Source organism: Vulpes lagopus, chromosome 3 (assembly GCF_018345385.1).
Source record: "Vulpes lagopus strain Blue_001 chromosome 3, ASM1834538v1, whole genome shotgun sequence".
Lineage (NCBI taxonomy): Eukaryota > Metazoa > Chordata > Mammalia > Carnivora > Canidae > Vulpes > Vulpes lagopus.
The window spans coordinates 44634584-44649643 of NC_054826.1; the positions used below are offsets into that span (position 1 = coordinate 44634584).

Genomic DNA, 15060 nt, shown 5'->3' on the forward strand with positions numbered 1-15060 from the left:
AAGGGACATGCCCTAAGGTTTCTTCCAGCTCGAAAATTCTTTGACTCTCTGAATGGTACAGGCAATAAACTCGATGGGAGAAATCATTCTGCTCGTTGATTGTATCTGATGGCGGGCATTCTTTCTTCATCTACCTCTGGCTGCCGGTGAACACAAATGCAAGTCTATTTGAAATGGCTGTCTCTACACTCCCATATTATAGTGTATGGTGAATTCAAGGTCAAGTTTGAAGTCAAAGTCAGAAGTCTTTGTTTTTTTCCTCTACTATATCAAGACTTTTACCAATTAACTTGAAAAAAGTCAACAAGTTAACAACTCCAGGGGAAAAAAAAAAGACTCCTCATTTCATCCCAAAGACTCTGAAATGGATTTGCTCACAAAACACCAGGTTTCTTTAGTGACCTCCAGAGACCTTGCCTGTCACACTGAGTAGTATATCATTTCATGGGGGGGAAAAAAAAAGAAGTTTTACCATGAAAAATGCTATGTTATATCACAGTGTGACACTATTTAAATATCAAGAGTCGAAGCTTCTATTTAAAAAACGGAAGGCAATAAATTGAGTTGCTAATTATTCCAGCTGTGAGTATTTTTGGTATGACTGCAAATTTTGAAGAGGGCAAAATAGAGGATTTTCCTGTTGTTCATGGCATATGCAAATGTAGTGATGGTCCCCTATGATCTAAAAAGTTCAGGGATCAGAAACCTTGAAAGCCTATTTTTCATTGCATCAAAATTGGTTTGAGTCTAAGCTTAGGGAATCGTGAAATGAAATGGGCTTTTAATTATACTAATTGGGTTACTGGCTTCTTTTTCAAACTTGGGAAGTAGCAGTTTTTAAAAAACATTTTTAGAGTTTTATGTTAAAGGCAACAGTTCCCTTCTCAACCCAAGCATAAATTCCCAACTGAAAGAAGAGAATATATATATATTAGTAGTAATTTCAATTCCTTCTCTTCCTAATAAAACTGTTTTGGAGGGGTTGGAATGCCTGCAATGTTCCATTCACTGTGCTAATTAGAATGGATCATGCATTCAACAAATATTTTAAATGAGCTGGGCACTGTGCTAGGTCGAGGAGATCTAGTAAAGACCAAGACATACATGATTCCTGCCTTCAAGCGATTAATAGCTACATTTATTGAACATTCACTGGACATCAAGCTTGATGTTAAGCATCTCACATGAATAAAGTTACCCAATCCCCCTAAACAAGTCCATGAAGATACTAACATTCTCTCACTTTACAGATGAGGCCACCTAGCGAGGATAAGTAAATTACCCAGTGTCACACGGTAATAATAGGAACCGGGACCCAAATACTGGTTGTCTAAGTCCAGAATCCATAGGCTTAGTACTGCATTCTTGGTATGATCCTATTGGTTTCAAAAATAATAATAATAAATGAATGTTTATATGTAGGGAAAAAATCTGACTCTAGACATCAAATGTTTACTAGTCTTTCTCTTGAGTATGGAATTTTGCTTTTTTAAAATTTATGACTTGATTTTTTATTTTTTTTATTTTTTTTAATTTTTTATTTTATTTATGATAGTCATAGAGAGAGAGAGAGAGAGAGGCAGAGACACAGGCGGAGGGAGAAGCAGGCTCCATGCACCGGGAGCCTGATGTGGGATTCGATCCCGGGTCTCCAGGATTGCGCCCTGGGCCAAAGGCAGGCGCCAAACCGCTGCGCCACCCAGGGATCCCGACTTGATTTTTTATAATGTTACATTTTATATTTGCAAATAGGAAAATAAATACAGAACACTTAAAAATAACTTAGTTTTGCTATTCAGGAAGTGACTGGACAGTACAATATTCAATATCAATCTTTCTCATGATCTCTCATGCTTTTTCCATCCATCCTATATGATTCTCTCTCTCTCTCTCTCTCTCTCTCTCTCTCTCTCTCTCTCTCTCTCTTTCTCTCCATGCCCCATGTCTGTCTGTGTCTCTCTTAGGAGCCCACTCATAGAGTTTTCCTTCTACTATCAACATTCCTTCTAGGACTGGAGAGTGTAATAATGATGCCAGAAAGGGTGGTGGTTATTTAACCTCTCTCCAGCTAAATGTTTTATTATAACTCCTGAAAACCTAATTACAGTAACTTTACATGCTACAGTACCCTTTATGGGCTGCCTCTTTATTAAACTTACTCCTTTAGAGACAATAAACCTGATGCTTCAAAGGGCAGAACCAGGACCAGTAAAATGTGATGAAATCTCCCATTTTCCAGTGCACACCTGATCTCCCTCACTGATCACCCCATCCCACTCCAGGTGCATTTCTGCTTCTATCCTTTCTCTGGCTTTTCATCAAATTTCAGCAACTGCATGTATGATATTAAAAATCTTTTAGGGATTAATGGGCTGTGTATCAATATTTTCATCCACTATTCTGAATACCTGTGAGTTTATTTACTGGGGAGGTCAATTTTCTCAGTAGAACAACAGTCAACACCTGGTTTCTCTGATAACCAGAGCTGCCTTTTTGCACACGGCACTGTGTTAAGACCATTCAATAGTTTTGCTTGATTTCAAGGAGAATGTTTCCTGCAGCTGACTTCATGAGCAAGAGAGAACTCATCTGCCCTGCCAGTCACTAGTTGTGGTGGTTGGCTGAATGGTGGGAGGAAATAGTGGGAGACAGATTGAGAGGAGAACAGAGAGGGGTAGGGGTGGGGACCAAAACTTGACCTTTGGAGTTGAGGCAGTGCAGTTATTTGTGTAATACATTTCTTTTCAAAGCCCTCCTGGGATTTCCCCCTTGGAATAAACGCAAACCATTAGAAAATAGGGAAACTGCCTTTTAGGATCCCACTGGTTGCAACCTGAGAAATGGTACTTGCCGTTAAGGGATTTTCTATATTTGTTTCTTTCTTTGGCAGGATTGGAGGTTAATGAGTGAGTTTACTTGTGATTGACTCAGAAAAAAAGGACAAGAAATCTTTTGTTTGGGTCTCATGTGGTTTAACCAGCTACCACTTCTCAATGCTTCCACTCTAGATTAGTCAGACTCTTTCTGTATCATAAGAATATAATAAAAATTCACAGTATTTTGCATTGATGGGGTCATTCTTATATGGATGCTATGCATGAGTTTCTTGTTTGTTAGACTTCTTTTCAAAATTTTCCATGGTTGTTTAATCAGAGAAAATGTATGCCCTTAATTTTCTAAGCCAATTTGAAGCAAAATCCTGGTTTGCCAAGATTCTGCCTAAAATACATGTCTTTGCTATCATGTAAAATGCATGGGAGAATGGTTGTTAGCTACTCTCTCTCTCTCTCTCTCTCTCTCTCTCTCTCTCTCAGTTTTTATTAGATGGTTTTGATTTCACATGAAGAAAAGTGACATTTACCAAAAAGATAGCTGCAGGTGAAGTGATGATCACTGTATTCTTAAGAATTCACTAGGATCTAGGGTCCAGAGCTGAGGACACAGCTCTGTCCTTCCTTGGCCTTACTATTTAATTCCATGGCCGTTCAGAGCCCTCCTGTGCCAGGAAGGATTCTGGGTGCTAGGACTAAAGCCCACATGGCTAGAAAGGGAAAGAAGCATGCAAGCTCTTCTTTTATTTTTTTGTAAGGCATCAAGGACTGGTTTTCTCTATCCCTTTGAGTGTTAGCAAACTCCAAGGACAGCACTTTGGGGGCCCCTCATTTGCCTTTTCTTTCTGAGGCACAAGTGGCCAATTCTGAGAGCAATTGAGTTGTGCTTGAAAAATGTCAAGTGCATTTGGAAACTACACATTTTTGCTGACGCCTGGAGTCCTGAGCTGAGCTACTTCCATGACCGACCGCTGGGAAGAAGTTCAGTTGGGGCATCACAAATGATTCATCAGAGCATACTGAGCAGGCCCCTGAGGGGGAAAAGCTGTCTTAATAGCTAGTTCAGGGAGAAATCCCCTAAGCCTTCATGGTCCTCCCAGTGACCATCTGGCCAGACCATTACCTTGTGGGTCTTGCTTCATTTTATTTATCTTTTTTTTTTCCCCCTGCAGCATGTGACAGCAGTCCTTGGGTGAATCAAAGCTTGCATTTTTTTCAACTTGTGATAATGAAAATTTTCAAATGTACAGAAAAGTTGGAGGAATAGTACAAAGTAAGAATAAGCACCTGGTTTCAACAATTGCTATTATTTTGCCACTTTGCCTTACCTATAAAGAGATCTAGAGATACTTCTGCTGAGTCATTTGAATGTCCGTTTTAGACTTCTTGACACTTTACCCCTAAAGGCATCAGCATTCAAAACTCTCATTTAGAAAGATGCATCTAGGGCAGCCCAGGTGGCTCAGTGGTTTAGCGCTGCCTTCAGCCCAGGGCATGATCCTGGAGACCCGGGATCGAGTCCCACATCAGGCTCCCTGCATGGAGCCTGCTTCTCCCTCTGCCTTTATCCCTGCCCCTCTCTCTCTCTGTGTGTCTCTCATGAATAAATAAACAATCTTTAAAAAGAAAAGAAAGAAGAAAAAAAGAAAGAAAGAAAGAGAGAGAGAGAGAGAGAGAAAGAAAGAAAGATGCATCTACTAAACATCTAGTGTGTTCTCTAGAACATAGAAAGCTTCTTAACCAATAAATGCCCCAGACCCTAGCCCTGAGTCTGAATGGAGGCCAGCAAGTTCTACTTTTCTAATAGAGCACTAAAGTGATCACAAAGCAGGCATTTATGGGACACTTCTTTGGAACTTCTTTTTTTTTTTAATTATTTGTTTGCTGAATTTAACCTTCTGAAGATTTGCAATACCAGGGTGTAGCTGTGTTGTAGAGAAATGGGAGTCTACATATCTTTGGTACTATGGTTTAATCATTTTAAACATCAGAAACTAGAAAAAAAGGAATATGATAACCAAATGAATTTCATTTAGCTATGATCATAACAGACACCATGATACCAAAGGGAGGACTGAGAACTATAGTCTGCTAGGGTTAATGCAGTGCTGAAAAGTACATAGTGTTTGATTTTCCTGTGGAAGGATCTGGCCTTGTATGTATAAATATAAACATCTGCCTGTATGCACATACACAAACTTGCAAATCTGGCAAACAGAAGTCAACAGGGCAGAAGGAATCTTAATTTTAAAATTAAAATGTTTGCAGTGCTGTCCTATTAACATTCATTGTTTAGCCTTAGGAAGCTGTAGGTCATTCATTTAACAAAGATTTGCTGAGTACCCACTATGTGCCAGCCTCTCTTCTAAATGTCAGGGTACAGTGTTGAACACATGAGACAAAATACCTTTTTGCTTTAAATGTCATAGAAGTTCAGATCTAATGATGGAGATAGACAATAAATAATACACAAATACATATATAATTTAGAAAAATAAAGCAGTTATAGCAGAATGGAAAATGACAGAGAAAGAAGAGGGCAGAGGGCAGGGAAGATCTCCCTGGGAAAGTGACACTAGAGCAGAGTAGTGAGTGATGTGGAGAAACAAGCTGTGCAGGTATTTCCAGGCAGAAGGAACAGCACGCATAAAGGCCCTTAGGTGAAAATGTGTTGGATGTGATATGATAAGGAATATCAAAAGGACAGGTTAACTGGTGGAGTGAGAGAGGCTAAAGCGGTAGAAAGTACAGTTGGAAAGGTGACCAAAAGGCAGATCATGGCAGGGCATTGTAGGCCATGGGAAGGACTTTTGATTTTATTTTATGTGTTATTGGAAACAGTGATTGATGGATGGATGGATGGATTGATTGACTGACTGGGGAGGGGATAGGAGAATACTGACATGTGACATAATCTGACTTCCTTTTAGAAAAATGTGGAAGATAGACTGAGTTGTCAGGAGACAATTTTAGGATCTCAGGAAGGAATCCCATACAAAAAATAACAATTATATCCTTCTATTATTTCTTACAAATGAGTGCATTAAAAATAACATTAAAACAATTTAAACTTCTTAATCTTCATCTTATGATCTCTCAGATGTTGCCAAAACATTGTTTCCAATTTACTGATTCTATCCACAAATATAACTAATGTTCAGGTGCCAGGCACTGGGGGAAACACATGATAGATGATAGATAGATAGATAGATAGATAGATAGATAGATTAATAGATAGATAGATAGATAGATAGATAGATAGATAGATAGATATATCCAAGTATATAATAGATTCTTGAGTGGCAAAGTGATAGAGGATGGGGATAGGAGGGTAGGAAAAACCTGGGTCCTGGTTTCCCAAGTAGATGGTTGAAAAGTGAGTTGCTGGGGTAGGATGGGTGGGGAAGCATGGGAGCAGTCATTCCAGGAAGGATTGCACATCATTCACAAAGGCATGGTAGTATAAACAACCCAGTTAAGGAAAGATGCATCTTTTGGCATGGCTGAAGCACAGAGTTCAGGGAGCTGGGAGCACAAGGTTAGAGACAATGGTAAAAAATTTGGGTAGTCATTGTAAAGAGTCTGGTCCCATATTGAGATCTGGGTTTCTTCTTACAGGCATTGGAGGTTCAGCCAGGATTATAAGCCAGAGCAGAAGGACATTTGTGTTTTGGGAAGAACATTAGCAGGAACATTGAAAGGGGAAGGGTTGGTGGGACAGGTTTTCAGAAATAAAATTGATAGGATTCCTTCACCCATTATATGGGAGGAGGTGAGGGGAAAGTAGGAGGTGAAAAATGGCTAGTTTCTTAGGCACGGAGGAATAACAGGAATGCGGGAGGAATATGTGCGGGGAGGGGAAGGAAAAGACTGTGCTTGGCTATAACTTGTTCAACACAGCCATGAAATGGAGAAAGAGAGATGCCCAGTACACAACTGGAATGGGAGTCTAGACGTCAGGGAAGAAGCATGTTGGAAATGGAGACCCAGACACTTGAGTCATATGATGCCTGGAGCCATGGGAAAGGAGTGAGATCTCTGGGGCAGAGAGGTGAAAACTGGAGCCCTTGTATTTCTAAATATTTATCAATGATGGCTTGCAATGTCTTTATATTTCTTGGTTTTAATTTGATATCCTATTTTCACCACCCACTCTTGGAAAATTATTCAAGAAATACATTTGAGCTTGTTCTAAATCAAATTCCGACATTTTCCCATCACCCTGGCTTTCTGGTGTGCATATGTTCTAGCTTAATTATAAGGCAGTGGACAATTATTTAGTGATTTGGAAAACTCTTCAGGTGTTTGTTTGACATTTGTCAGGCTTTAAATTAAAACTCATGTTTCAGGCTCCTTATGTTTTTCTGAGAATTAATAATAAAAGCTACTTATAATGCACTGAGCACTTACTATGAGACACACTTTTAGTTAAGTGCCTTTCCTACCTGATCTTGTGTAATCCACACAACAACCTATGCTATGACATGAGGCACCTGTGCCATCATTTACCCATTTTACAGATGAGGAGATGGAGGCTTTTAAGAACAGCATTAGGTAACTTGTGTAAGCTTACTTGTCTAGGAATGGTACTGCTAAGATCCAGTCCAGGTGACTGTTGCTCCAAAATGCTGCTTCTAAGCACTGATTCTCTTCCAAAAGACACTTTTAATCCAGAGCATTAAAAGAGTGCTATTGGATAGGAAATACAAAGGCTTATTTATGGAATCCAACCTCTTGCCTTTATTCAGATCATCAAACATACTTATAGTTTGTGTTAATGTTAGCTATATTAAATAACTTACTAATCAGATACCCATTTTCTGACATGACTGTCGGTCATATCAGGTTTGTTTGATCTTTGTCAAGGATTAAAATACTTTCAAGATTTTGTCCAGAAGCAGCCAAGATACAAATATTTATAATAATAGTGATCTTGCTTCAGAATCCCACCAGGATAGCCTGCTCTGTCCCTTACGCAGGAGCAGTGTGATGTAGTAGGTCCAACTGAAGCATCTAAAGTCAGGCAGACTAGAGTTTCAGCCCTAATGACCTTGCTTGCTAACTTCGTAAAACTGTAGTAATAATATAGGGTTGATATGAGGTTTGGATGCAAGTAAAACATTTAGCATCATAACTGACACAGAATATGTGGTCAAGTATAGTTGTACCCACTGAAGACTTGAAGAGAAAATGAAATACCTGTATAACATTTTGGAATCTTAGAATCTTAAATTCACAAAAAATGAAGGAACGCCATCCATTCATTCATTCACTCACTCACTCATTCACTCATCCATTCATTCACTAAAGTCTCCCTTGCATGCTGAACTTTGAGCTGGATACTGGGAACATAAAAATGAACAAGGTATAAAAAAAGACACAGTCCCCAGCCTCCAGCTGCTCAAACTCTAGACACTACTTAATCCATGCTTTAAAGTCCACTATATAAAATAAAAATAAAAAATAAAGCCCACTATATATTTCCTGGAAGATAATTCATCATTTTAAACAAGGAATGGCAAGTCACATTTGAAGTCTTATAAATGGGCACACATAAGAGAAAAATCTGTCAGAGAACTTATGGTCCTTGAAGTGTCCTTGGAGTGACACCCTGACCCTGAGGAAGGGTTATATTAGGTGTCAACAGTAGACCCCATGACCCTACAGTCACACTGTAGCCCTAGAGACCAAGAGCACTTTAATTGGCAGGCAAAGATGTTCTCAAAGAGAAAACATAATCACACTAGCTAGAGGGGCAGTCTCAGGATAGGAAGCAAGATAGAGGGGGAGAAACAGCCCAGGAAGAAAGTTCAGGAGAGACAGTTGAGGGTGACACTTAAGAGCACAGACTTCAGCATGAGATGCAGCTCAGAGTTCACATCCTTGGACAATTGCTTGACTTGTCCAAGCCTGATTTCTCATATCTTAAAGGTATGGATTTTTTAAAATATTTAGTTCATAAGTAGTTGCGACGGAATATATCTAATGCCTTTAAATGTTAGGTTCCAATATGTGACACTGCTTTTTGTCATTGTTGTCGTCATCATCATCATCATCATCATCAACATCATCATCATCTCCAAGTGTCAAATAGCAATCTAGTTACCATATTTGCTTTAAATGCTTTCAGAATTATTGTGGAAGATAAAATCTAGACCTACATGGGAACACATAAATGATGTGAGTTTATGGAATTAATTTATATCGCCATCAAACATAATCTTTGCCCTTTTGTCCATGACAAGGTAAAACAGTTTACTAGAACTAAATAAAGCAGAGTGAAAGAAAAGACGCCTGGATGTTCCCCAGGAGCCACCCATGTCCATGCTGACTCTCTCCCTTTTCCTTGCCAGGCACTTTCTCTTTAAGACCTCCTCGGGGAGCACACCTCTGTTTAGCAGCTCTTCTCCGGGATATCCTTTGACCTCAGGAACCGTTTACACGCCACCACCCCGCCTGCTGCCCCGGAATACCTTCTCCAGGAAGGCCTTCAAGCTGAAGAAGCCCTCTAAATACTGCAGCTGGAAATGTGCCGCCCTGTCTGCCATCGCCGCAGCCCTCCTCTTGGCAATTCTGCTGGCATATTTCATTGGTAAGTCAGGGCAGCCTGCTCCAGGAACCCTGGCCGTGAGGAGGTGGGGCAGAGGTCGTGGCCTTGTGAGTGGAGAAGGCTTCTCTTGTCTGTACAGTTTGCTTGTTGGCTCCTGAAAGCTCTGAACAATGAGTGAAGGATGGGAGTGCTTTTTCTCTCCTGAAATGTATTTAAATCTGATGAGCTTCTTTCTCAAGATTCTAAATAGTGTTTATCAGATGTGTAAGTCAGCATCCCTACTGGATTCTTTCTTGGAGATGAGCTGAGAATTGTTGTTTCTGCAAACCCATCCCTCATTCCCAAAGTAGTCTTCGAGTCTCTTGTGTCACTGGATTTTAACCCGTCTGAACTCTAAAATTCTTGCAACATGGGTTAACTCCAGCCAAAAACTGAATAGAAGAATAGGGACCAGCATGTCTGAGAACATCTTGATTCAAAGCTAGCATCTAGCTAAGTAGCTAGCTTATTTCCAGAGGTGGGGAACAGAAATAGAATTGAGAGATCAGAGCATCCAGCCAGATCTTTGTATGGAATCAAGTCACTCAGATACAGTGGATCTGGCCTATAACCTCTCCTGTGCTTCTGAACCTTTAGTCTCAAATTGAATTGCACCATATTCATGAATCAGGTTCATCTTTCATGCCAACTTGTGTGTTTAGGAACTCAGGATATACCTTAGCGTAGCAGATTGGTAAAGTTGCTGGGGTATTTTTCTTCCTGTGCCAGGGATGTTGGTTTGCAAACATGGGGTGTAGCCCTGTAACCTCAGCAAGCAGCATGTGCCAAGAGCTCAGGGGCAGGGCACCACATGCATGTGAGCATCCTGGGCTGGACACAAAGCCTGCTCACAGCTCCTGGCCCCAACAAAGAGCCCCGGTGCTATGGCTCTGTTAACTGAGTTTGCCAGTGGCAGATCTCCTGGCCCAGGCAGAGGCCACAGCGGTGTTTGCTAAAGTTTATTTGAAACACTTGATGGTTCTGGCTTGGTTTCAGGGCAGCTATGACAGGCCTCCCCAGTTTGGCTGTGCCATGTTGCAAAGCAAACCTATAAAACATCAGCAGAAAGGAGCCAACTCCAAAATTCTTCTCAACACTTATGCTGAGGAAAAAAAAAAAAAGGAAACCCTGATCATTCTGACTTTGTCCCTTTTCCCTTGGCAATGGGGCTTACACACTTCCTTCATCCTCAGGCAGCCAGCCTGGTGCCTGCCAGAGAAAGAATTGGTCCAGGACTTCCCAGACCTTTCTACCCAAGCTTGCCTAATGTCAAGGGAAGGTAGCCATGCAGTCTCACTGATCTGGGGCTCTGCCCAAGGTCATCACAAGCCAAAACCTGATGTGAAGTTTTCACTGTCTCCCATAAAATCACTATGCTCACCTTAATATAGAAAAATCAGTTTTTACATTCTTTACCAGTCAGTCACATCTCATATCTCCTAGGAATACCTTCCAAACATGAGAAAAGTGACTGTCTGGGGAAAGGTACCACGTTCATCTGGAACTTTGCAAAAGCCATGGTGCTATAAGCCACAGCCCCACATGGGGACTGAGGTCTGATATCCATGTGCCCCTAATTTAAAGTCATGTCTCCTTCTCACTTGCTCTAGTTGAAGGATGGAGTAATGGAATGACTTGCGGGGGAGGGGGAAGGGTGTCTATTGCACACTCAATGGCTTGAGTAGAATCTTTTGTGTCGTTCGAGGCAGTTTTGTGTACTTCCCCAGGTAACTGTTCAAGGAGGCTTGGTAAAAGCAAATTGAATTGCCTTTGGGGTCTTTGCATGATTTGACTTTGTGTCAGAAACTTCAAAAAGGGTCCATGAGCTCACTTTTCAGGCTTAATGTTCTCCTGAGCTGGTGGGAGCCCAGATACAGAAATTGAGGCACTGCTCACCTCTGCCAATACCGTCCCCAGTGTACCTCCTGCTCTACTTGCCAGAGAGAGATAGATGGCTACTTCCTGATCTATTGAGCTTGATAGTTAAAATATAATAGCTTTCTGTAGGGTGATTATATAAATGGGATACCATATAGTGAGAGTTTAATGTTTTAATTGAGTGTGTAACTTGTAAATGATGAATTAGGAAACATATTTATCCTCAGTCTGGAGGCTACTAGAAGCTGGACCTGAGCATCTTAGGATAGTTTATTAGATTATAATCCATCATTTTCTATTATGTATGCTTTAGGTAAGATTATTCTTTAAACCTGGAGTATTAAAGCATAGTTTATGACTCAAAATGAGTGATGGTAGGGGCCAGCTTCCCCAGCAGTCGTGGTGGTGAGCGTGGAGCCATAGGGCTTCTCTCCAGAGGTGATGGCAGGTCTGCAAGCACCAGGAGAGGTCATGGTCTTGAGTGCTGATCTTGACCCAATGATCCCTTTCTCCTTTGCCTTGACAAAGTTGTTTTCCTTCTGGGTTTTGGTTTCCTAAGTTAAATCCGGAAGCATGATGGTTATTTACGTGCAGAAACTCCAAAGTATGGTAAGGATTAATTAATGTGTATAAATCACTTTGAAGATGAAAAGCAGTATATTATTAATTATGGAGCTGCAGGGGCATAAACAGTGCATTATAAATACAGAGAAAAGTGCTGTTGGGAGCAACGAGTGATTGTGCCCACTGAGAAAACAAGCCATCAGGGAAGGATAGAAGGGCAACATCAAAATCAAAGCCCTCCTGTTAAGGAGATTGGAATTTTTAAGACTTGAGCCTTCTTCTGGTTCATACATGACTCCATGTTTCACTAGAACATGACAAGTCTTGAAACTAAAGCATCAGCCCCAAGATATTTATGGATAGGCACTGGGCTCAGGCCTACCAGGAGCTGTGGCAAATAGGTCAAAATATTTCCTTGCATGTTCAAACTCATGAGGAAAAGACTCAAGAAATGAGCGATATGGAATAGTTCAGCCCCATGACAAGTTCTTCCTTACATACAGCTTGAGGATGAGTGTAAAAGCAGAATGAGGTCAAGCCTTGTGTATGTTGGAACATGTGGGCCTTTACCAACTCTGGAAAGATCCTCTAGTTCCTCCTGTCACAACTGGGGTCAGAAATCTTTTATTCTGTACTCTTCCATCAGATTCTTCCAGTGTACATAATATCCTGGAATAAATTTCTCTGAAAAGCTGCATAAACCACTGGGGAACCATTTTGTGCATCACTCAGCCCCTGGCCTGAACGGTTCCTAGAGGGTACTGACTGTGAAATGCAAGAGACTTTCCCTCTCAGGAAGTTGTCTTACATCCTGGGGCAGCTCAAGTGCTTTCATTGCCTGCAACACCAGAAATCCCCCTAGATCCCTCGGTTTCTGAATCATGTAACCAATATAGAGTTTCTCACCTGTTTTATGCCAACTCTGCTGTGTTTTCATCCTCATAGTATACATAACAATAAATGATTGGCCAACTTCCATTTGCTTAGAACTGTAAACTTTTTTACATCTTTAAAGCATCTTTATGTAATTATTAAATTTGAACCATATCCCCAGCCCCCACCAAATACTCTAGCAGAAAATAAAATCGGCATGTTGCAATCATTTCACAGAGTTGATGCTGAAGTGCAGTGTCTGCAATCATGCGGCTGGTTAGTTGCAAGGGTAAGACTAGGTCCTTGGTCTCCTGATTACTCTCCTGATTATTTCCAAATACTGCATGAGACTGAAATGATGCCTTTTGTAGCATCAACTCCCTGTATCTGATTTTGTCCTTATTAACAAGAGAGAATAATTAGTTCCTTTCTTTCCCAAACCATCTTCTGATGATTCCTGCAGTGGAGAGAAACCATATCTGTTCCTCAGTCTTCTAACCTGTCCTTATGTTTCTGTTTTCCCAAACATCTTCTGTTATAGAGGTCAGCAAATATTTTCCGTAAGGAGCCAAATAGTAAATGTTTTTGGTACTGTGGGCCATGCAGTCTCTGTCACAATTGCTCTACTCCACTGTACACACAGAAGCAGCCATACACACAGCTATACATAGCTATGTTCCAGGAGACGTTAATTATGGACACTGAAATTTGAATTTTATGTACTTTTCATCTGTCATGAAATATTTTTCTTTTGATTTTTTTAAAAACTATTTAAAATTCAAAACTATTCCTTACCTCATATGCTGTTAAAAGCATACAAACAGGTGGCAGACTGGATTTGGCCCTCAGGCCACGGTTTGCCAACCCCTCTTTGATTATATTACTGTTCTTTTCCTAAAAATACCTTTTCAGAGTTTCTCCATTTTTACAGGAAAAAAAAAATGCTTTCAAACTGGCTAAGAGTCCAACTATATGTCCATTGTAAATGGACCAGGTGATTATTTTCTGATGCTGCAATCCCACTTCGTAATGAATTATATACCTGACTTTCTGATCCAAACCAAAAGGTATAAAAAGCAAGCCATTTTTCTCTTTAAAAACTTCCCAAAGATAAAAATGTCCATCCTAATAGAACGCTTGAAACAGCGCTTCAAAAAAAAAAACAAAAAAAGAAGAAAGAAAAAAACTGCACTTTAACTCTTGGGTTGTGTGGAATTGCCTAAAAACTTTGCCACATACTCTCATGGCTTCAATCTTCTGTTACCCTGGGTTCCTCTGCAAAATCACTCCCTGTTTTTAAAGGTGCCCCAGCCCCCCATACCTTCTTTGTTGAGGTTTTCCAACAGGTTGTAACAGGGCAGGTTCACTGAATGACATCACTGCTTTCTTGTCCTAGGTTAAGATTGGATAGATCCAGTTTCCTTAAAAGGCACCAAGTTCTTAAACAGGCTACCCCATCAAGGAAGAAAGATGCTTGTGATGCATGACTTTGTTGTTGAAATCCAGATAATCCTAGAAATTCTAAGATGAGAGTCAACACAATGGTTCACCGCGACACAGGACTCAGACTATCACCCCTGAGTTAAAGACAGTATGTAACGTACGCTGAGTTTCTGTCAAAAGCTCTTCTTGTGGTTGGAAAGGGAGGTGGAGGGAAAGATAAGAGCATTTATGTCATCCTAAATTAGTTTTTAGCTCTTCAGATCTCTGCCAAACTAAAATACATATATATATTAGAAAGTCACCTTGTCTTTTTTCACTACAGTAATTCCTGCCAAATATGAAATACTATGTTTTAAGTAAGCTGCTCAACGCTCTGTCTTCTGCCACTCTCACTTTGATCTGGGAAGAACGCGGGCCATCAACATGTCAGGATGTTAAAAGTGTGGTAATTTGGGGTGCTTTCAGTTTCTTTTGAAAACAATGAGAGATTATTTTCTATGGAAACTAAAAGCCTACAATGTGTTTAAAGTTGCTACACTTGAAAATTGATATGTTGAGACTCCTACTGATGAATCCTGTGTTCAGAGCTGCTATTTTGTGTATTCCCATCTCACTGAACAGAGCAGATTTGAGGAAAACATAAAGAAAATGACAGAAAATGATGAGAATAGTACACTTACCCAGCATCCTTTGTGAGGATACAGCCTAGGAAAAATGTTGGCCCTCTCATTCAGACTCACTGCTCTCTGGGTATCCAGAGAGATGCTAAACCTTGCCTTCTGTGTGAATTCCAATTTATGTATTTGCCTCCTATTATCTGAAATGCAAAAAGGCTAGTGATTAAATCTGAAAAATCTTGCAAGTAACATTTCCACCCAGCTC

At 40.4% G+C, this 15060-nt stretch overlaps 1 protein-coding gene across 22 annotated transcripts in view; it reads left to right on the forward strand.

Annotated features, from left to right (window-relative positions):
• TENM2 (teneurin transmembrane protein 2) overlaps positions 1 to 15060 on the forward strand; it is a 3550639-nt gene that overhangs the window by 3272261 nt on the left and 263318 nt on the right. For all 22 annotated transcript variants that reach the window (XM_041750467.1, XM_041750468.1, XM_041750477.1 and 19 more), the window contains one exon: positions 9185 to 9423. In XM_041750467.1, the coding sequence (XP_041606401.1) occupies positions 9185 to 9423 (239 nt within the window). The remainder of the gene's footprint in view (positions 1 to 9184; positions 9424 to 15060) is intronic.